General features: G+C 39.3%; 1 protein-coding gene across 2 annotated transcripts in view; it reads right to left on the bottom strand.

Annotated features, from left to right (window-relative positions):
* Positions 1–24071, bottom strand: part of HYDIN (HYDIN axonemal central pair apparatus protein) — a 354255-nt gene that overhangs the window by 265594 nt on the left and 64590 nt on the right. For both annotated transcript variants that reach the window (XM_060129934.1, XM_060129933.1), the window contains exons 8-9: positions 21229–21412; positions 5225–5324 (exon numbers count right to left, since the gene is read on the bottom strand). In XM_060129934.1, the coding sequence (XP_059985917.1) occupies positions 5225–5324; positions 21229–21412 (284 nt within the window). The remainder of the gene's footprint in view (positions 1–5224; positions 5325–21228; positions 21413–24071) is intronic.

Here is a 24071-nt window from a genome sequence, read left to right as displayed (position 1 = left end):
GATAATAGTAAGGAATCAGCACCAGCCCTTGAAAAGACACAGAATTTACAGGGAAGACAATATGGAATTACTATGTAAACAAAACCCTTCCCTGGCAATCCTATCTTTTAATAAACCACTAACAAAATAAAGAAGAATATCATGGAGATGGAAAATTACACCGTTCAGTTTACCCAGGATGTGAATTCTGTGGCAGAATTCAGAATTGCAAAGGAAACAATAGATAAATGCAATTAGTTATGTAATGTTTGGGAACCTCCTGGAGAGCAGGCAGCCCCCTGGAATATGGCCAAGCACAACATCACAGGGAAGCCATTGTTGGGAGGGAGGTCCCAGCACCTGTGATGTGGGGGCCACTGAACCATTTCCAGCCTATGTCTGAACACTGATATACCAACATTTCCTCCAGATCCATTAAGAAGTCCAGGGAAGGGGCTTCCCTGGTGGCGCAGTGGTTAAGAATCTGCCTGCCAGTGCAGGGGACACAGGTTTGAGCCCTGGTCCGGGAAAATCCCACATGCCATGGAGCAACTAAGCCCATGCACCACAACTACTGAGCCTGCGCTCTAGAGCCTGCGAGCCACAACTACTGAGCCCATGTACCACAACTACTGAAGCCCGTGCACCTAGAGCCCGTGCTCTGCAACAAGAGAAGCCACCACAATGAGAAGCCTGCGCACAGCAACGAAGAGTAGCCCCCGCTCACCTCAACTACAGAAAGCCCACACACAGCAACGAAGACCCAACATAGTCAAAAATAAATATAAATAAAATAAATAAATTTATTTAAAAAAAAAAAAAGAAGTCCGGGCTACATGATGCTGGTCTGAAGTGTGAAAACAGACCTGTCAATCCAGAAACTCCTAGTCCATTCTTCATTCATTCTAGGGCCATCTTGAGAATCTAGCATCCATGGGCAAGGGAGAGAGCAGATCAAACTAGGATTCATTCACTCATTCCTTAATTTTTTTCATTTATTTGCTCATTCATTTAATGAGTATTTATTGAATGGCTTTATCTTCCTAGTGCTAACAGCTTAAGACATAGAGTATGATTTCAACATATAAATTTTTAAAACAGGTAAAACTACACTATTTTGCTTAGGGATGAATACATAGGTGGTAAAATTATATATGAAAACAAGAAAATGACTATCATAAAAGTCAAGGTGATGGTTACATCCAGGGAAATATCATCAGGAAGGGATACATACCTGGGGTGGGTGGAGGGTGGCAGAGTCTTGGGTTAAGCAGCCCCCTGTAGACTGCCTAACTCCTTTACACAAAGAGAAAAGTAACTGCACAGATATGGACTGAAAATAGTCCATAGATATGGACTGAAAACAAGATATTGCAGAATAGTGGAATTTTTGCACTTGGGGATACTAATGATTGTGTACTCTTATTACTCTCCCCCCAAGTTTAAAATCACCACGGTTATATTCCTGGGAGACCTACACATTAAACAGCAGAAGTAAGTAGCACTAGCTACCCTGAAAATTAAACTCATTTTCTTATTCTTATATACAAACAGATAACCACAGACCAGAAGACATTGGAAGTAACCCTATGAATGCATACCTGCTACCCTGGATTTTTCTGACTAATAAATGTCAGTATTTCTCTGGGCATCCTTATTTAATTGCTTTAAATGGCATTTAATATTATTTATTATTCATGTTTGAGGATTAAAATCTTGTTGTTTGACAACAGATAATCAATCCTGTAGGTCTAACTTTGGGATGTTATGATTTCCGGAAGAATAAAATGAAAAGAAAAAAAAAAGAAAGAAAAAGGAGGAAAGTATGTAAAAAAAAAACTTCCCAGAGCTGGAAGGGACACATGAGTAACCAGACTCAAATGGCCCATAGAAAGCTGAAGAAAACGAACTAGGAAAACTCACTCTTGGACACAGCTTCATGACATTTCAGACCCCAAGTACAAAAAAAGGAAAAAAACGAAAACAAAAACCCTAGAAAAGATGAGAGAGAAATACAAGGCCACCTATAAAGGAAGGAGAATTGGGTGGCCTTCAAACTTCTGGATTTTTACAATAAAGTTGGCACTATGGCTTCGAAGTTCTGAGGAGAAATTATTTTGAACCTAGAATTCTACAGTCAGCTAAACTCTCAAGTTGGTATGGAGGCAGAATAAGACATTTTCCTGCAGGCAAGGGTCAAAGTTTCCCACCTAGATACACTTTTTCTGAGGAAGTTACTTGAGCAAAGTGAGAGTCAAAAGATATAATGGAACACACATGGAAATTAAAGAAAAATTCCTGGATAAAAACTGTGCAGGAGGTAACTGATCTAAATTAGAATAAAAAGCTGGTGGGCTCTGAGGAAATGTCTTCAAGGAGAAGAAGAACATGAATTCTGAAATTAGATAGGAATAAAGAAATGAGGAATTAGAAACCACAGGGGGGAAAAATACCAAAAGCTGTACAAAAGAGTCAAGTCAATTATGAAGTAAGCTAAAACAAGGTATAGTTAAGTGGTGGACAGTAAAGAAAGAGAATCTACAAGATACAGACCTTAAGGACATTCTTTGAGTGTCTAAGGGTCAGAACACTCAACCAACAGAATATAAAATGTAATCTCAGAATACAATTTGACCCTTCAGTGTATAAAATTTATGTAGACAAAATAGAAGACTTGAATGTGGTTATCAACCATGACAACACAAAGCAGAATAACTCACAGAAGAGGGAGAAATAGGGTTAACTGCAGTGGGCAGGTTAGGGGTTCCAATATCTTTATACATCCAGAGATACTGTAGAGCTGATGGATCCAAAAATATAGTTTTAAGTATATAAATAAAAGTTATTTAAGGCTATAAATAAAACTCATAAAATAAAATAAATATAATAAAAATAATTGGGTTGCCAGGGGCTAAGGTGGGGGATAGAATTGCCTGTAAAGGGGCATGAGGAAATTTTAAGGGGTGATGGAGATATTCTACACTTGCTTTTGGTGGTGGTTACATCCCTGTTTAGGTTTGCCAAAGTTCACAGAACTGTATACCAAAAAAGGGTGAATTTCATTGCATGTAAATTATAAACCAATAAGCCCAGGAAGCGGTAGAGGAGACAGAGGTGAACTAAATCTTCATCTTTCATAATGAGGACTCAAAAGTAGTATATAAAATGGATAAATCAACAAATAGCCATACAAGCATAGAATCAGCAAGGGACATTACCACCACAAGAAACACGTGAAGGCACTTCTTGGAAGCAGTACTGGAGAAACAGACTGTTATTTAGCTTCATATTACTATATGCATGTTTTACTTATTTACTGGCATCAGCTTTTCTAAAAATTCTGAAACATTTTTAAAATACAGAAAAGTCTCCAGAGTAGTGCAAAGAACTTCTATACATCCTTTGCCCAATAATCCCCTTTGTAGCAAAGGATCCAATCCATGCTCACATGTTGCACCCAGATATCATGTCTCCCAGGTCTCCTTCAATCTGGAGCAGTTGTTCAGTCTTTTCTTCTTAAATTTTCTGATATTTTTTGAAGATTACAAGCCAGTCATCTCGTTTTGTCCTTCAATTTGGGTTAGTCTGATGCTTCCTTGTTATTAGACTCAAGTTAGGTATTTTGGTCCTAATATCATTGAAGACATGCTGTGTTTTCTTTGCATCCTAGCGGGTGATACACAATATTGATTTGCTCTATTTGCTGGTATTAACTAAAATGACATCTACCAGGCCTGTTTAGTGTAAAGTTAATTTTCTCCTCTTTATGATTAGTAAGTATTTTGAGGGAGAATATTTTGAGACTATGTTAAAGCCTGTTCCACACCTCCCTTTCACCTATTAGTTTTTAAAATATTGGTGATTTTCACCAGAATTGGTTATTACTATGATTGCCAAATGGCAAATTTTATTGAGTAGATTCATAGATTCCTGTTTATTCAATTGATTATAATCTATTAGTGTCAGTTTTTTTTTTTTTTTTTTTTTTTGCTGTACGCGGGCCTCTCACTGTTGTGGCCTCTCCCATTGCGGAGCACAGGCTCTGGACACGCAGGCTCAGCGGCCATGGCCCACAGGCCCAGCCGCTCTGCGGCATGTGGGATCCTCCCAGACCGGGGCACGAACCCGTGTACCCTGCATCGGCAGGCGGACTCCCAACCACTGCGCCACCAGGGAAGCCCTCAGTATTTATTTTGATTCTCGACTTGTTCCAAATTTGGTCAGGGAGAGTCTCTTTGCTGGCTTCTGTGTCATTCTGACATATCTGTCTTTCTTTACGCATTTCCTTATTTTCCAGCACAAAAGGATGTTTCAGGCTCATCTTGCTCTTTCTCTGCCTCAGTTCTAGAATCAATCAATTCTTCAAGGTTCCTTTTGAGTGGAGGGTGGAATTTAGAAACCAGCCTTTGGGTGCTAGCTGTGCTCATTGCTATTAGGGTCTCAAAGCTTCCATGACATCTCAATGAACATAGCTAGGAATTAAGCATATGTATGTACATACACATATACATATATTTATATTTATTTCTATATCCATGCATATCAGCAGCCCTGAGTTCACAGTGATAACTCCAATTCCATTCCAATACCAAAGGGCTCATCTTAGGCTTCCTCCTTCCCATATTTGTATCTCCTCCCTTCGAGAGTGAAAAATACTGGCTCTTGTTATCCTCAATATATTTACTTTTTTGCTTAACTCCTCTATATGTATCCAACCTCCTGAAGCCATCAGGTTGTCACCCTACTAGTACACCCTCCTTGTGGCTCTGGCCACTGCCATGCTGCCTTCCCATCTCACTTGGCATGCATTATTATGATAAAAACTTAAAAAGGAAAATATTAAGTAGCCAAATACTATAAAAAGAACAAAATATAACATTGTGATATAACACTGTGAGAATTGGTGTCAAGTAATATTCTTAACTGCTCTAAAAATCAAAGGGTAACCCAGACCCATGGTTTCCCATCCCCACCCACCACACCAGAATTGTAATGTACTTCAAAGTTTGATCTGTACTAGAAAGAAGTGTGACATGCCTAGCTTGACTCCATCATTCCCCTATTGATATCATACACTGCACATAGCCCGAACATTCTCTCTCCTCTCTCTCTCTCTCTCTCTCTCTCTCTCTCTCTCTCTCTCTCACACACACACACACACACACACACACACACACACACACTTTATCACTTCATGCTCTAGGTACTTGGTAACCTGAGTTTACCACACGGAAGAAGTCTTTACCTGAAATGTCACAGTAAACAGTCTGCTGGTAGAGTTTGGCTTCCCGAGGGTTAAAGTACACAGTGATTTCAGCTGATGAATTGGGCCAGACATCACCTTCCTAAAAACGTGAAAGAATCATTAAAAAACAATACGATGGAGGGAATGCACTGCTTTTAAATGCTGTTGTTGTAACTCCAGGAAATTTGAAGGAAATATTTTGACAACAAATAAAAGAAAGCACAAATTTACCCAACAGATAGGAAATTTCTACTATTTGTTAAAAGGTGGTACAAGCTGGAAACAAGCTTCAAAGATCATTTCAGTGAGTTTATGAATATATAATTAGTTACTAAAGGAAACTAGGGTGTTTAGGGCATTTTTAAAATTTGTGGATTCAATTAACATTCATTTTATGCCACTGTGTGTCCAGCATTGGGCTTCAGAGAAGAAGAAAGGTATGGTCTAAGATTGCATGGAGCTCACACCTCAGAGAGATGATAAAAATGTACACAAATATCTTGAAATATACGTGGTAAGTGCTGCGCCTTATCTATATAAGGTCCAGAAAGGCCACAGGGAAAGAAGTATCTAACTCACCTGATGGAAAAAATCATTCCTAACTTTTGAGTGACAGCATAAGGAAATACTCTTATTCTGTGAAAACAGCAATGGCCCGAGGCAGAACAACAGCCAGATCAAACTCTGGTTCTGATCCAGTGTGATATTATTTCTCGTTTTAACTCAAACTACTCAAAAGTCACAATAAGAAAACCAAGTTTTGAAATTGTAATGCAACATATCAGAATCCCCTTGAGATATCTTTTGAAAAATATTTTTGTAATAACCATGTAACTTTTCAGGGCTGTAAAAGGAGATGCTATAGCACCTGCCCCAAAGGGTTTCCTAAGGTCTGATGAGGGATCATGTAGGTCAAATGCTTTCTGACCCACATTCAGTACACAGTAAGAGCTCAGCAAATAACTGTTTGCTATGACTGATGTCATTCTTATGCCACTTGGAAAGACTAAGACGAAAGTATCAGAAAAATTAGGGGGAAAATGTGTTTTTTTCCTATGGTTTCTGTAAATAAGGCCAAGAACATCAGTGATAAGCACATCTAAAAATGTATAAATGAACTGAATAGACTGAATAGACTGAACAGAAACTAAGGAAAGCCAACTGAACAGAAAACTAAGGAAAGGCAACTTGATAAATAATTAGGATCCAGTTTCAGACAATCCCACATGCATGTTCTATTTCCAGTTTGGCTGGAACTGAACATAGTGCTGGAGTAAAGAATCAAGCAGAGAGCAAAGTGGTTTAAAATGCAGACGTCAAACAAGATGGGGAAAACAGAAAACTAGAGCCAATTTGGGTTTGCTTACGAAGGTAACAGCCTGGTGAGTGTGCTTCTCAGGCAACGTCGCCCTGCTTCAGAAGCATGAAGGGCACAGAGTCTCCAAGAAGCAGCAGTGAGGGGGACTTCCCTGGTGGCCCAGTGGTTAAGACTCTGCACTCCCAATGCAGGGGGCCTGGGTTCGATCCCTGGTCAGGAAACTAGATCCCACATGCTGCAACGAAGATCCCGCACGTGGCAACAAAGATCCTGTGTGCCGCAGCTAAGACCTGGCACGGCCAAATAAATAAATAAATATTTAAAAAAAAAAAAAGAAGTAGCAGTGAGGGCTGTGGGTGTCATGTGGGTCCCAGGAGCTCTCACTTCCACATCAGCCCACTAGCATGAAGGCTCCATGAGGGTGGGTGCTGCTCTATCTCCAGCACCTAAACCAGAAGTGGCTCATAGTAAGTGTTCAACGTATTTATTGAATCATTCATATCACTCAGTTTGCACACTGTGTAGTTATTGGTAAATGCCTATTCATCTTTGCAGTCTACTTCTGCCATTTTCTCCTCAACTGGAACCACAAAAGTCATACAATTTTAGAGCTGACATGGACTTTTGAGATCATTCAGGGCATAGGGAAGTCCTAAGCACTTTTGCTTATCTGTGCATTTCACCGTGGCGCTTTTCCAAACCTTGAAATGAGTATCTGTTTTATTCTGATAAACAGCGACTACCTGGCCCATTTTGATTTGTGGGGGTTTTTAGTGATACGGAGTGCTATGAACACTCGTGGCCAGAATGAGCAGAGAGGCCAGGCAGAAAAAGTGGCTCATCCATTCACCGGTGTATCAGTGGGCAGTCCATCTCAGAATGTCTAAAGACCTGGCCTTACTCCTAACCCATGAGACAAATGTATTCCCCTGCTGGGTTTAGGCTCTGCTTTGTTTAGAAGTGTAGAATGGACACAGCTAACCTGTTCCTATCCAAACTGACCACTAGGGCCATCTTGGATCCCTACAAATCCTCTGCTAGAAAAGTCTCACCACAGTGGTAAGATATGCCCCAAAAAGGATATGCTGGGAATCAGATAAGCTCGGTCCATGTGTGAAAATTCAAGGGCCTTACGGTTTGAGCTGGGCCAGACCACTTTCAAATACAAGAAAATTCAGGGTCCATGTGCATACAAGAAGGCAACAAACTTAAGTTCTATCCCAGAAGCACTCTTGCACATCCCATCATCAAAGAAGTCTGATTATCAGACTGGTGGGTTGGAAAACGGTGGGACAGACATGCTACAGAGAAGCAACCAGAACCTCCAAGAGGAGGGAGCAGTGGATCCAGGAGCGGACTGTCTGATATGGAGCCCCCTGGAAGCTGAGAAGCCCTTCCTCCACGGGGTTCTTCAGACTGGGAGAATGGGACTGTGGGTGCCGTGCTTTCTTATCCTGGGCTGCAGCTGTTTTGTTGTGCTTACGATGTAGTAATTTACGGCTTTTACTGAGCCCCCGGAGACAATTCAAGGACAAATCCTATGCTAAAACCTCTCCTGGGCTTGTTTCAGGTAATGTGCATTAAGAGGGCTGAGTATATCTACAAAAACAGAAGTGTGGTCATTCAGTTTCCTCCCACAGAGGGATGTTTTCAATATTAGGTCATTTGAAGTGAGCTAGGAACATGCAGAAGGACACTTTTATTTTTCAGTTGGGATGAAAATAAAAGTTAAAGAACTTCAATTTCTTTACAGCAAAAACTCACTATAGCATTTGCTACCAAATCAGAGAAAGCAAACTCCAGTAACAGGCAACCAGCCTAACATGACCCCACTGCTACTTATATATCTTTGATACATTTCATATTACTTTTCCCACACTTCTGAAGTTAACTTCCATGTCATCTATGTCTCTGAAAATAATTTTTCTTTCTTTATTGCTCAGTTCTAAAGTTTCTTTCTGAAAGCCAAAACATTCAGAATGTTCCCTACTGGCTCTGACATCAATATCCTTTCCTCCCAGTCCTGTGAAACCAGCCTCATCGTACAGAACCCCCTGCTGTTCTGCTTTCCTTCCATATATGACTCCTTTCCCATCACTGTCCATTTTCCTGCTCCAAATGAGAGATGAGTCTGGAGAATATAATCTTTAAATGACCATTATCTTGTTTGTTGAAAATAATTGTCCAAATGGCCTTCACTTTTACTGTAATTACCTTCCTTCTTGGTCTTAATGTTTCGTTTTTCCCTCAGACCCATGACTGCCTTTCACTTATTAATCAAGTGACCTGCTAGAAGGAATCAACTTTGAATTTTCAGGTCTAAAGTTAATTCCCATGTTTGCAGCTTTTGCCCCAATATTAAATATTTCTGGAAATGGAATTTCTGGAACACGAATAACCAAGTGACTCGACAGGGACAGTTCTGAGACTTTCTGAAAGCTGTCTATGAACATGTCACCACTGGTTCATGACAGGTCATTAATACGATCATGAGAAAGGTGTCTATTAAAATGATCTCCTTTAAAATTATATGGGCAATGATTAAAGAGGCTCTTTAAAAATTCTCTATTGAAAATCTTTAAATAAAAATAAAATATTTTAAAAATCACCTTTCTTCCCCCCCCCACCTATTACCCATCTCCTTCCTTCCTTCCAATGAAGAATTATTTCTGAAAATTTTGCAAAATCAAAACCCAAAGTGCAAGAACAGAGGGTTATGTACACATTTAATTTACTTGGTTTATCTGGAAAGTAGTTTACAACATGACTCAAGGCCTAAATTTATCATATAAAATAGCTGCATTTTAATTCCCAACTTACACTTAGAAGAGTAATCTAAACGTTTGCCCACTCAAAAGTTATACTTTCCGATCATACTTTCTAATCTGACAAGAGATTAGACACAATACAAGACTGAACTGTATATAACTCCAAACTATAATATTTGCAGCCATTAACTGAGAGCTCATGTTCCCAGCACTGTGTTAAAATGCTGATATACATTATCTAGTTCAATCTTTACAACCTTGTGAAGTAGTACTATCCCCATTTTAAAGATGAGAAAACCAAGGCAAGGGGAAGTTAAGTATCTCACCCAAGGCCACATCAATAGTAAGTGGCAGAGCTGGGATTCTATAATACTTTTTTCTTTAACTTCCTGAACCCTACTGCAATTATAACAAAATGTCAGGTCTCACCTTTCTCATATTGTTTTTAAAAAATTCCAGGAGAAATTTAAAAACACTATAACCGACAATCAGGCTTCATTGAAGCCAGCATGACCTGGTGTTCCTGTCTAGTGAACATACTAGGACACTCTTCATACTCAAACATTCAGGTAACTTGGAAGGTGACTCACAGGAAGTTCTTGTGGATGATACAGTCAACACTGGAGGATCTTTATCAAGCTATCTTGGTGGGGTAGGGTACAGCCAGCTCAGAACAAGCTCAGTGAATAATGACTTCAAGAGCAGCTATAATGTGTAATGAGTTCCATCATGTTCCACCAAAATGGAAATACTCTTGACTATATAATCAAATATCTTCAGCTATCTTATCATATTTAAGAAAAATTTAAAGAATTTCTCTTGGGAAATAAAAACATTCTCTTAAAGTCAAATTTCTATCAATCAATAAGAGAAAAAAATAAAAGCACTGATTAGAAGCTATAATCTGTGTCACTACCCACAATTCTCTTGTAGCACCTTTCAGATCAATGGGAGGCTCTCTATTGTCACTTGGGGCAAAGAGAAGTGTCTCAAAGAGATACAGGGAAAAAACAGAAGCTAAAAAACTGAAGGTAAACTATCCTAATTATCATGGAGAGAAAAGATTGAATTGGCACATGACATGCAAGGAGATTTTTCTCGTCCAGTATATCTCCTAGGACTAGAAACTGTGAATTTAGTAAAGTTTTGATTCTTAACATAATGACCAGAAAAGTTTCTAAGAGAGGGGTTTAAGATTTGGCCATCTGTCAGAGAAAGTTTCACAAAAGGTGTGTTCTATCTTGGGTGAGATACTCCAACCCATGTATGGTGAAAATTCCAGTGGAGTTTTGCAGAGCTGAGGTAGTTGTGCATGATGCTCATGCCTTTCTCTGGAGACAGCAGACATGCGTTTCTTCCAACAACGAAGGGTCTTAATTTACTTAATAAGCCATAAGGAACCTTGCTGTTTCTAAGACTTCCCTAGGCCTCCCTCTACCTCCAATGGTTCTCTAATCTGAGCACAAAGATCTGAGAGGACAAACAATAATAAAGAGAGGGTGAAGAATGGGAAAACCACACAGACAGAAGAGCCGTGACTTGTCAAGGACAGTCTGCTCTCAGCAGATCCCTGTCCTCCTTTCTCCTTTCCAGTGTCCTTTTCCAAGGAGTCAGCGCCCACATGTCTGCAATGTGACTCACGACTAATGGTACAAGAAGTGGAAGGGGGTTGCAGTAAAAAGCTAGATCTTTCCTCTTTGGTAGCCGTCTGGGCTCCCACCCAACCTGGTTCTGCTGAGCTCACATGCTATGCCGATTTGGGAAAAATAAATTAATTTGAGCTGTGCTTTCAAAGTCTGAATTGCTGAACCACATGTTTTCCGCAGGCTTAGGTGATGACAAAGCATAGTTTACTGTTACTTACATGGTAATAAAGAAATTATCAAGTTTCTCTCCCTTTTTAAGCCTTGGTTACATTAAGCTGAAGCTTCCCTAGGGATTCTGGATAAAGGAGCAGAAATGTCTTCCCTGCTCACTGATGTCAGTCAGCCAATCATTTAGGGCCAGTTTGGCCAAAGATCTTTAAATTCTCAGACCCTTATTTCTGAGAAAATATCAAGTGTTCAACATTCAGAAAATTGCTGCATCTTAAAAGTGTGACCTGAGCCAGAAGTACCAGAGTTCAGAAACAAGGCTAGCACGACTGTGCTGTGATTTCTCAGAGGACTCCTAGATGCCCATGGAAACCGAAAGCTTAATTCTCTCTTTTTGCCCTGTAATATTCTTCTGCCTCTCAACTCTCACGATTGTGTTTTTTATCTCTGACTCTCTCTCACTCAGGGTACCCAAGAGACCTAAGCAGAGGAAATAACAGAATGAGACTGTCAAAATTCTGTACAGCCAAAGTCCATCTAGTAAAATAGAATATTGTACTTCTGAAGGTAGTCAATTCCACTTGTTTTTCTGGAAGGCACAAAACATGCCTAATAGACTAAATTTCACAATTCTTTTCCAAAGGGGGAAGAAAACTATATGGATGCAAGTGGCTTGAGAAATGATCAGTATTCTGTAGAATGTACTACCTTCCCTAGGTCAGGAATAAATGGGAAATTTTAGGTTAATTAATATTTCAAGACATTATCAAAAGAATGGACATGAGGAACTTGATAAAAATGGTAGTAATACAGCACATGCTTTAATGACTAGAACAACAATTATGGTTACTATTAAAATATCAATAAACTACCAAGTAAAAAAAATTCCTTCCAGCCCATTTTCTTGTATCTACCCAGGAATGCCTTCTCCCTGGGTCTTTGCCCACCCACTTCATCTTCAATGAACATGTCTGGGGTCTCTCAAAAGACAAACTCCCACTTCTGCACTCTGTGACCACATCAGTACCAAAGATGCCCCAGCATAACTCCTCAAGGTTCTTCCAACAGACCCCATGGCAATGGTAGGCAATGAGCATGACGAGAAGACAGTGGAATTAACCAGTGGCCAAGTGGTGGTAGAACAGAGTAAGAACTTGAAGTTCTAGAGTTTTGGATCAGACATTCTTACAGCATTGAGTCAAACTACTTCTCACATGATCACATAAATAAAATGTGATTTAAATTCAAACCCATCACCACTTTTTGACAATTTAAGGACAGTGATCTCTTAATCTTGAATCTACTTGCTTTAAATTGAAAGAGCCTCTAAACTAGGAATAGCGTTCCCATAAAACACTCAATACACAGAGAACACAATAAGGGCTAAACTAAATTTTGTTTTGGCTGACGCATTTAAAGAACAAGATATATAGACATAGGTCTGAGAATATAAGCATATCATTTCTTACTTCCTTTCAGACCCTAAGGTAACATGGGTTTTTTTTGTTTTTGTTTACTTTTTAAGTTTACCTCAGTTGAAGACAATATCCTTCCTGGTGGACACAGAGGCTGAAGGGCCCATCAGAAAGCAAGGTAGTCTCTAAACCCCTGCATCAACCTTCAATTTTATTTTTATTTTTTGAACAGGACGTCAATTAGAGATTGACTGTTAGATCAGTAGGTGGCACTGCTTGGTTTTAATCATCTCTGCTTCTACTATGAACTCAGCTCATATCAAGAAGCTAATCAAAAGGAATCACATCCTAATAAAAAAAACTAATCGATGATGCATAGCTCAACTGTCAGAAATTAAATAGTGCCTATTTGGTGTAACTGATCTTCTATGTGAGCAAGATTCAGAAGATCCTTCAGTAGAAAATGGTGATGAGCAAGGTATAATAGGGTAGAAAGACATGTAGGATAGGCTGGCGAGTTCTCAGCTGTCTGGTTCTCCTCTTGGCCATCCTTCTCTGTGAATTCACAGCCTCTCCTCTCTTTGCAGGACCTCTAAAAATGAGCACCTGGGGGCTGTCCTAGGCCCACTGCAAGTTTCCTTCTTTGCTCTGCTCTTAAAATTTCCATCCGCTTTTCACGCCTTCCATGAAGACCTCTAAAGGATACTCACCTCCAGTCCTGATTCCCATTCCACAAGTACTGCAATCCCAAAATTATTTGCACATCTAATGTCATCTCAAATTCAACATGTTCAGAAACAAAATCATCATCATTAATTGATTTCCATTTGTTCGTTCCTTCCTTCCTTCCTTCAGCCACCCATTAATTGGTACTGTGCTAGGCCTGGGATACAGATAAAGATAAGGTACTCCTTGATGTTGACAATCTCTGAGTCTGTTCTCAAACTGGAGAATCATAACCTACTAGCTAAAAAGGATCAACATGCCCGAATATCCTTATTTTGTGTAAAAGGCAACTGATGCCAAAGGAGACCAAACTGCTTGTTTAAGGTCACACTCGCCATTGGCAAAGCTAGGAGTTAAACCCAGGACTCCTGACTTGCTAGTTCCTATCAAAGACATCATAATTCTCCCAGTCACGCTAGTTCAGATCTGAGAAGACATATGATTCCTCACCATGTCTCACCATCAACGGCCAGTCAGTCAAAAAGCACTCTAGTGTCTTTCCTTTGAGCATCTCTCACATCTGCCATTTCCTTTGCTTTCCGACCATCACCAGGCTGTTCCAGGTCAGTGTCACCCTCACACGTTACCCTCCACTTGCCTGCAGAGATGTTCAGTTTCCCTGACCCTCCCTGCACTAGTGAATTTCCCCTGCCTGACCTGCACTACCCATCCCACCCTCTAACCATCCTCTTCCAATTTGATCCACAAGCTGATGCTATGATAATCTTTCTAAAACACCCCGAACACATCCTGTTCCTGATCCAAACCTTACAGTGAGTCTCAGATACCCTCAGCACCAGTGACCAAACTAGGATCCACACAACACTGACTCCGGCGGATACTGTGTGGGAAAAGGGGTCTCTCGTGCTGGGGAAATACTGTTTGCACTTTTCCCTTTGAGAGTCACCTTCTCTTGAACCAGTATTTCCCAAACTTATTTGAGCACAAAATTCCCCTTGGCAAGGAACACACACTACCACCCCTCAGATCCAGTATTTACAGAAAACATAATGTAGGAGACAGTCGGCTATATATATATATATATATATATATATATATATATATATATATATATATATATATATATATATATAGTCGGCTATAGTGTAACGGGTTGCCAGGGCAGCCCAGATATGCCAACTCTCCTTCTCAATCTCATTTCTTATATTCTCCATGACCACCTGCTCCAGAAAAATCCATCATTTCATTGTTGTTTAATATGCTATGAACCTATTATTAAAAGTTTCCCTTTTCTTTGTTTTCAAAATTTCTCCAGTTGGAAACATCCTTCTTCTTCTTTTCTATTTAATTAAGTCTTACCCTTCCTCCAACATTCAGTTCAGATCTCATCTCTTCTATAAACCCTTTCCCAACTCTATCATCCAAAAATACTACAGAATTTATTTACCTGTATCATAAAACCAAAATCTCAATAGTGGAAAATACCCATAGTTCACATTAGAGTCAAGAAGCTAATGGAATTACAGAATTTTCCCATCAAATACCTTCAAAACTAATTTACAAGGTAAGATTATGTTACACTCACAAGAACTGTATTTCTATAAAACTATCAGGATCTTTAAGTAGGAAAAAAGGAAATTAAAGATCAATAAATATATCAGTATAACTGACACTGAGTTCTGTTATTCTGACCAGAAAAACACTACGGATAACACTAGGAAAAATTCATGCCTTCATTTTTCATTTTGCAAAAATGATCAAGAATCAGCTAATGAATACTATCATGAGAAGAAAACCTGAATACTGTACAGAAAAGACAAAATTATTACAGATGCCATAAACATCACTTAGGTACTAAGCAAATATTATCCCCTTCCTGGGTATTTTTTTCACATAATATAAATGAAATTAGTCTCATTTATTTAAAAAGGTATCATTTCTGTATATCATTATTCTACAAAATGTTTTTCTTCCTAATAGTGAAAAAATGCCTTGTGATAAGAATGCCCAATTCAGTTCCTATCTAGAATTCAAAAGGAATCATATTAAGTGCCACATTTTAACACATATATCTGCAGCAAGAAGCTTTGGGTTTCGTGCATGAGGAGAAGAAAATCTGAGGTAAGCCCAGTCTTCCTACTTCTGAATTTGAAATATACAAGCCTTACCTGCAGGCCTCCCACCTCCTTCTCACCATCAATGTTTGCCATCCCAGAGTCACCCACTCCCAGAAGGCTATGAGAAAAGGACAGCAGTCATCAGTCTGGATTCTCCGTACCAGCTAGGAAGAATCTTGGACTGCCTACACTCTGGACCTTACCAGCCATGTCTAAGATTGCCATGACTGACTGCTCCTCCCTGCCTCTGCCTCACTCAGCAACTTACTTGCTTGGACTTGTCATGCCTTCCTGATCTTTTCAGCATCTTTGGGCATGACCTACTTTTATAGGTGCATGTCCTGTCCTTCCAAGACTATATGCTCACCTTGATTTAACCTCTTTCTGGGCTAACTCATTATATATGAAGATCCCTTTGATCAATTGAGCCCTGGATAGTCTTCTGACAGGAGAGAAGATTCAGCCTCAACCCACATCTCCAACCTTGTTTCCCTACATGAACCCTTTACTTCAAGCAAACTGATCCACTAATGGAACCTTGAATGAACCATGCCATGCACACCCCCAATTTTGTTTTCCAAAAGTTCCATCCTGCAAGACCCAGTTCAAGGCTCTGCTCTCAAAAAGCCTACTCTAACTTCTTAGCCTATGATAATCACCTCAGCCTCTGAACTAGTGTCCTGATTGTCTGTCTTTACCTGTGATTCACACAGCAAGTCCCACTAAATATTAGTTCCAAAGGATATCTCCAAGGGGAAGGCTCCCTCTTAAGAGATTTATAATGCTCATTATCATATGAAAGACTTTTATAAGTCTAACAGCAAATAAACCTGTCAAGCAATATTGAACCCAGTGTTTCTCAAACTTATTTAGCCATGGACTCCCTTTTCTATGTTATATACTGTAATAATTTGGAAGTACAGACATAAGCAAAACTGGTACGTACAGGTCAATGGCACGTCTCACAAGTGACTTTTTATTCTAATGTGTCCTTCTGCCCATGTCTTCTCTCCAACAGGTTTGAATGGCAGCTCTAATTAGCTGCGGGTTTTCTCAACTCCTATTGCTGTCTTTACCCTCACAGCACTCTATGCTTGCTAAGTTTAAGGTAATGTACAGTGCCTAGCAGATAGTAAACACAGAAGATGCTGGTTTCTTTCATTTTGAGGCAGTGGGGCAGAGGGGTCAGGAGTTTGGTCTGTGAAAGAAGCACATAAATATATAAAGCAAATATTAACAGACATAAAGGGAAGAATTTACAATAATATGATAATAGTAGGGGACTTTAACACCTCACTTATATCAATGAACAAATCATCCAGACAGAAAATCAATAAAGAAACTGTGACCTTAACTGACACATCAGACCAGCTGGACTTAATAGATACCTACAGGACATTCCACCCAAAAACAGCAGAATACACATTCTTTTCAAGTGCACATGGAACATTGTCCAGAATAAATCACATGCTAGGCCACAAAACAAGTCTCAACAAATTTAAGAGATAGAAATTATATCAAGCATCCTGTCCAACTGCAACAGTATGAAATTAGAAATCAATCACAGGAAGAAAAACGGGTAAAACATAAACACATGGAGACTAAACAAAATGCTATTAAAAATCAATGGATCAAAGAAGAAATCAAAAAGGAAAGCAAAAATACACCAAAATGAATGACAATAAAAGCACAACTTTCCAAAATCTATGGGACACAGCAAAAGCAGTTCTAAAAGGGACATTTACAGCGATACAGTCCCACCTCAAGAAACAAGAAAAATTTCAAGTAAACAACATAACCTGCTATCTAAAGGAATTAGAAAAACAACGAAGCCCAAAATCAGCAGAAGGAAGGAAATAATAAATATAAGAGAGGAAGTAAATAAAATAGAGACCAAAAAAAGAAAAAAACCCAATAGAAAAGATCAGTGAAACCAAGATAAATAAAACTGATAAGCCTTTAGCCAGGCTCACTAAGAGAAAAAGAGACAGAACCCAAATAAACAAAATAAGAAATGAAAGAGGAGAAATTACAACTGATATCGCAGAAATACAAACAATCATAAGAGAATATTATGAATGGTCATATGCCAACAAATTGGACAACCTAGAAGAAATGGATAAATTCCCAGAAACACACAATCTTCCAAGACTGAATCAGGAAAAAATAGATAATCTGAATGTACCAATTACTAGTATTGAAATTGAATCAGTAATCAAAAAACGTCTAAGAGAAAAAAGTCCCGGACTGCCCAGCTTCACAGGGGAATTCTACCAAACATATAAAGAAGAGTTAATACTTATCCTTCTCAAACTATTGCAAAACATTGCACAGGAGGGAACACTCTCAAACTCATTCTATGAGTCCATTTCCCTGATACCAAAACCAAACAAAGGTACTACCAAAAAAAGAGAAGATTACAGGCCAGTATCTCTGATGGATACAGATGCAAAAATCCTCAACAAAATATTAGCAAGCCAAATTCAACAATATATAAAAAGGATCATACATAATGATCAAGTGGGATTTATTCCAGGGATGCAGAGATGGTTCAATATACACAAATCAATTGCTGTGATATGCCACATTAACAAAACAAATGGTAAAAATCATATGATCATCTCTCAATAGATGCAGAAAAAGCATTCAACAAAATTCAATACCCATTCATGATAAAACTCTCAACCAAGTTGGTATAAAGGGAACATACGCCAACATAATAAAGGCCATTTACAATAAATATACAGCTAATATAATACTCAGTGGTGAAAAGCTAAAAGCTATTTCTCTAAAATCAGGAACAAGACAAGACTCTTGACAATTCTATTTAACATACTATTGGAAGTCCTAGCCACAGCAATCATACAAGAAGAGGAAACAAAAGCATCTAAATTGGAAGGGAAAATTGAAACTGTCAGTATTTGCAGATGACATGATACTATATAGAGAGAACCATAAAGTCTCCAACAAAAAACTACTAGAGCTAATAAATGAACTCAGTAATGTTGCAGAATATAAGACTAATATGCAGAAACCTGTAGATTTTCTATACACTAATAATGAACTATTAGAAGGAGAAAGCAAGAAAACAATCCCATTTACAATTGCATTAAAAAGAATAAAATACCTAGGAAAACTTAACCAACGAGTTGAAAGACCTGTGCTCTGAAAACTATAAGACACTGATGAATGAAATAGAAGATGAAACAAATAACTGGAAAGATATCCCGCATTCATGGATTGGAAGAATTAATACTGTTAAAATGTCCATACTACCCAAAACAATCTACAGATTTAATATAATCCCTATCGAAATACCCATGACATTTTTCAAAGAACTAGAACGAGTAAACCTAAAATTTGTATGGGACCACAAAAGACCCCCTAAAAGCCAAAGCAATCTTGAGAAAAAAGAACAAAGCTGGAGGTATCAGGCTCCCTGACCTCAGACTATACTACAAAGTTACAGTAATCAAAAGAGTGTGGTGCTGGTACAAAAGCAGACACATAGATCAATTGAACAGAATACACAGCCCAGAAATAAACCCACACACATACGGTCAATTAATCTATGACAAAGGAGGCAAAAATATACAGTGGGGGAAAGACAGTCTCTTCAATAAGTGGTGCTGGGAAAACTGGACAGCTACACGTAAAAGAGTGAAACTAAAAGACTTCCTTACACCATGTAAACTCAAAATGAATTAGAGACCTAAAGGTAAGACCAGAAACCATAAAACTCCTAGAAGAGAACATAGGGAGAACACTCTTTGACATAAATCATAGCAATATTTTTTTTTAATCTGTCTCCTAAGGCAAAAGAAATAAAAGCAAAAAATAAACAAATGGGGCCTAATGAAACTTAAAAGCTTTTGCATAGCAAAGGAAACCATTAACAAAATGAAAAGACAACCTACTGAATGAAGAAAACATTTGCAAATGGCATGACAGATAAGGAGTTAATATCCAAAATACAAAAACAACTCATAGAACTCAATATCAAAAAAAACAATCTGATTAAAAATGGGCAGAAGGGGCTTCCCTGGTGGTGCAGTGGTTGAGAGTCTGCCTGCTGAGGCAGCGGACACAGGTTTGTGCCCCGGTCTGGGAAGATCCCACATGCCGTGGAGTGGCTAGGCCCGTGAGCCGTGGCGGCTGGGCCTGCGTGCCCGGAGACTGTGCTCTGCAATGGAAGAGGCCACAACAGTGAGAGGCCCGCGTACCGCAAAAAAAAAAAAATGGGCAGAAGATCTGAACAGACATTTTTCCAAAGAACACATACAGATGGCTAACAGGCACGTGAAAAGATGCTCATCATCACTAATTATTAGAGAAATGCAAAGCAAAAAATAAAAAAACAATGAGATATCACCTCACACCTGTCAGAATGGCTATCATCACAAAGCCTACATATTACAAATGTTAGAGAGGATGTGGAGAAAAGGAAACCCTTGTACATTGTTGGTGGAAATATAAATTGAAGCTGCCACTATGGAAAACAGTATGGAGGTTCCTCAGAACCCTAAAAATAGAACTACTGTATGATCCAGCAATTCCACTCCTGGGTACATAATCCGAAAAAAAGGAAAACACTAATTCGAAAAGATACTTGCACCTCAATGTTCACAGCAGCATTATTTACAATAGCCAAGATATGGAAGCAACCCAAATGTCCATGAATAGATGAACAGATAAAGAAGATGTGATACACACACACACACACACACACACACAATGAAATATTACTTTGCCACAAAAAAGAATGAAATTCTGCCATGTGCAACAAGTGTATGGACCTAGAGAGCATTATGCTTCGTGAAATAGGTCAGATGGAGAAAGACAAATACTATATGTTATTATCTAAAAGACAAAACAAACAAATGTATACAGCAAAACAGAAACAGACTCATAGATATAGAAAACAAACTAGTGTATACCAATGGGAAGAGAGAAGGGGGAGGGGCAAGATAGGGTTATGAAACTAAGAGATACAAACTACTATGTATAAAAAAGATAAGCAACAAGGATATATTGTATAGCACAGGGGATAATAGTCATTATTTTGTAATAACTTTAAATGGAGTATAATCTATAAAAATATCAAATCACTATGTTGTACACCTAAAAAAAAAAGTTTCGTCTGTGGAATCAGACAGATCCTGTTCTAACTCTGGCTCAGGTCTCACTAGATAGACATTGAGGTCAAGGACTATGTCTGTTTTGTTCATCGATGCCTGGTACATACGCAGTGCCTGGTACAGAACATGCACTCAATAACTATTTATTGAGCGAATTAAGGACAAAGCAGTTTTCAACCCGAGTGATTTTGCCCACCAGAGGACATCTGACATCTGGACAGAGTTTGGGTTGTCACAACTAGCATCCGATGGGTAAAAGTCAGGGCTGCTATTAAATATGCTACAATGTACAGGACAAAGAATTATCCAGCCCCAAATGTCAATAGCGCAGAGGTTGAGAAACCCTGCTCTACAGTGAGGCTAATCAGGGATAAATTTCTAACTACTGACACTAATTGTTTGGGCTCGAGTAAGTTATCAAATTTCTCTAAGTCTTAATTTCCTCATCTGTAGAATGGGGGACTGATTAAAACTGATAATATATATACAAACAAGATAAAGTATGTAATATATATGAAGTGTTTAACAGTGACTGGTGCATATAAAGTGTGACCTATAAACGTAACCTCTGAGTGTTCTTACTATTAATCTTCATTCACTGTCTCATAACGACAATGAGGCTCCTCAGATGGAATCTTTATGCTCTTGGAACTCACCATATCAATCTCAGAGAGAGTAATCCCATCAAATTAAGCCCTGCATCCCCACTACATTTACTGTAAGGTCAGACTGTATTTATGTGCTTACCAGAGGCTCAACACTGAAAATATTATTCAAGAAGAGCATGCTATCTGCCTGAACCAGCTTTCTCTGATTCTCAAAGGTGCGGGACAGAAAGGAAAGACACTGTTGTAGTGAAGGATCAGTAATGCACTCCTCAAGAAACCCGTCGATCTCATTCTTTTCCTCTTTGGTAAGATCATCACAGACCCTAAAAAAAAGCAAGAAACGTGAGATTCATTTTGATACTCCCATGAAGAACATTGTAAAGGGCTCCCCACCAGCCCATCCTCTTGGGAAATAGTCTCACCCATGACCTTGGGGTGGTCCTTTCTTGCCCTGAATCTATAATATACCAGCTGAGTGACCTTGTACTTTAACCTCTCAAGAACCTCAGCTTGCTTCCTTCAAGAAGTGCTCCCAGGCTTCCTGTCCTACTCAATGCCCATTTGCTTACTCCTGAGCCCTTAGTATATTTGGACAAATATTTTCTTTTAGGTAATTGTGTTTTCCAGGCTGCTTTTTCAATATTTAACATATATCCTGCCTCTCACACTTTAAGTGCAATTTCATTTCTTCTACACTTGCTTAGCTTGAATTCCTTCCTAGCTGTTATTACCTAGAGAACAGAAGCTGGAGCCAGCAAGGCCTAGAGCTTTTTTTGTTTTTGTTTTTTAATTAATTTATTTATTTTTGGCTGTATTGGGTCTTCGTTGCTGGGCGCAGGCTTTCTCTAGTTACAGCGAGTGGGGGCTACTCTTTGTAGCAGTGCATGGGCTTCTCATTGTGGTGGCATCTCTTGTTCTGGAGCACGGGTTCTAGGCGCACGGGCTTCAGTAGTTGTGGCATGCGGGCTCAGGAGTTGTGGCTCGTGGGCTCTAGAGCGCAGGCTCAGTAGTTGTGGCACACGGGCTTAGCTGCTCCACGGCATGTGGGATCTTCCTGGACGAGGGCTGCACTGGCAGGTGGATTCTCAACCACTGTGCCACCAGGGAACTCCCAACGCCTAGGTTTTGGTACTGACTCTACTATCTATTTACTCACTCTGTGACTTCAGGAGTTACTTAAATCCTCTAAGCCTCAGTGCCTTCATCAATAAAATGGAAAGAACAGGAGCTCCTCCATCATAAAGATATGTTGAGAATTAAATGTGATCAAGGACCTGGTATAGTTCCTGGGACAAAACAGTTGCTCAATAAATGCCAGTTTTCTCCTTGTATCAACCGCAGGCAATTACCAAGCTGTCAAGCTTATAAAATGCTCAGACTACACCTGGAGACACGTCCTTTTTTTCTCTCTCTTTCTAGATCTTCATATCCCTTGTGATAAGTCAGAAAAGCAGCCTTCCCGACATTCTACTCGTTACTCAGGCTATGCTCACATTACTCCTGGTGTCTGTTACTTCACCTGAACTTTGAAGACTGAATTTCATCTCCTCCCAGGATACATGACTATTTTCCCAGCATTTTACTGGTATTACCAGTGGTGAGAGAGAAATTATTTAGTAATGTGAGTACTGACTGAGAGGCTAGGGTCACTGAATTCCAGTCCCAGCCCTATTTTCTAAATGACTTCACACAAACCACATGCTCAGCAATGTCAAATAACTCTTTTTTAAATAACTTTTGTGTTCAGGATCCTTTGGTCACATAGCATAAAGAAGTCAAAGAAATAGGTTCAGTATGTTCTGGTCCCAAGGAAGAAAGCATTCTGTGCTCCCTTTTTATTGCTAGATGGGAAGCAGTGTACAAGGTAGCCAGAGCAGCTGTCCTTTTATATTGCTGGGCAGGGCAGGGCAAATTAAAGACAGCTCAGTCCACAGAAAGAAAGGAAACCATGTATTCCTGCAAGTGGAATTTATTGATATCTATTCCTTAGGAATAAGTTCTCAAAAAAAACAATCATGGATGTAAATAAAGAGCAACAAAGAGGTTCATCAAAGTTCTAGCAATAATACTAAAAAAAGTGGGTAAATTCGATGTAACGGATTGAAGTATTGGTTAAATAAATAATGAGAGTCATATACATTACATTTACTTAGGGGGGTTAATGGAAATGGGGTGTGGGGATAAAATGCTTCATGTGGACCAAGGATGATAATGCTCTATGAACTGAGGAGTATGATTAACTCAGCCCTTACACCAGAAAACAAAAGAGGACAAAACAAAAATTCCCAAATGATGCTCTTCTCCCACGCTGCTGGGACTCTTGTATCAGTGACAGCTGTATAACGCATGGGGGGGTGGACACCAGATGTCATCCTCTTTGCCCTCTATGCAGAATTAGAGCCAAGGCTGAGAGTCTAAGAAGGGAACGTGCAATACCACCTTAAGCTGGGCTGACTCCAACAAGGACTTCTATATACCTCAGTCTATTGTTTTGCCATCTTGTTGTGCTGATACTCATGGTCTCTTGAATTCAGAGGTGGTTCTGTTTTACAGACGAAGAGACCTCTCATCAGAGAGTGTAATATCACACAACCTTCTCTTTCAGTAAAACCATGGATTTAACCCATGTTGCAAATGGTCTGCTAGCCCGAATACCCATCACCTTCAGGCATCAACTACAGTCCAGCTAATGGACTATACTCAATGGGGAACCCTTGTGTCTCAAGTACAGTAGCATTGAACTAGTATTGTCCCTTACCTTGAGTTCCTAGAGACCTGCACCCTGCTCCTTTACAACACCCCTAAGAGGTGGTAACTGGATGCTGAGGAGATTAAAAACTAAGAACCTTGGCCATCATGGTTGGCAGAAATACTCCCATGTCCACACCTGGCAAGGAAAGGATGGAGCCATCCACCCTCAGATGGACTGTGTGACCCTGGACACACAACAACTCTGATGCCTGTTATAAAATGAGGACTAGA

The sequence above is a fragment of the Lagenorhynchus albirostris genome, chromosome 19 (assembly GCF_949774975.1).
Source record: "Lagenorhynchus albirostris chromosome 19, mLagAlb1.1, whole genome shotgun sequence".
In the NCBI taxonomy this organism is placed as follows: domain Eukaryota; kingdom Metazoa; phylum Chordata; class Mammalia; order Artiodactyla; family Delphinidae; genus Lagenorhynchus; species Lagenorhynchus albirostris.
This window is presented reverse-complemented; position numbering and strand designations above follow the sequence as displayed.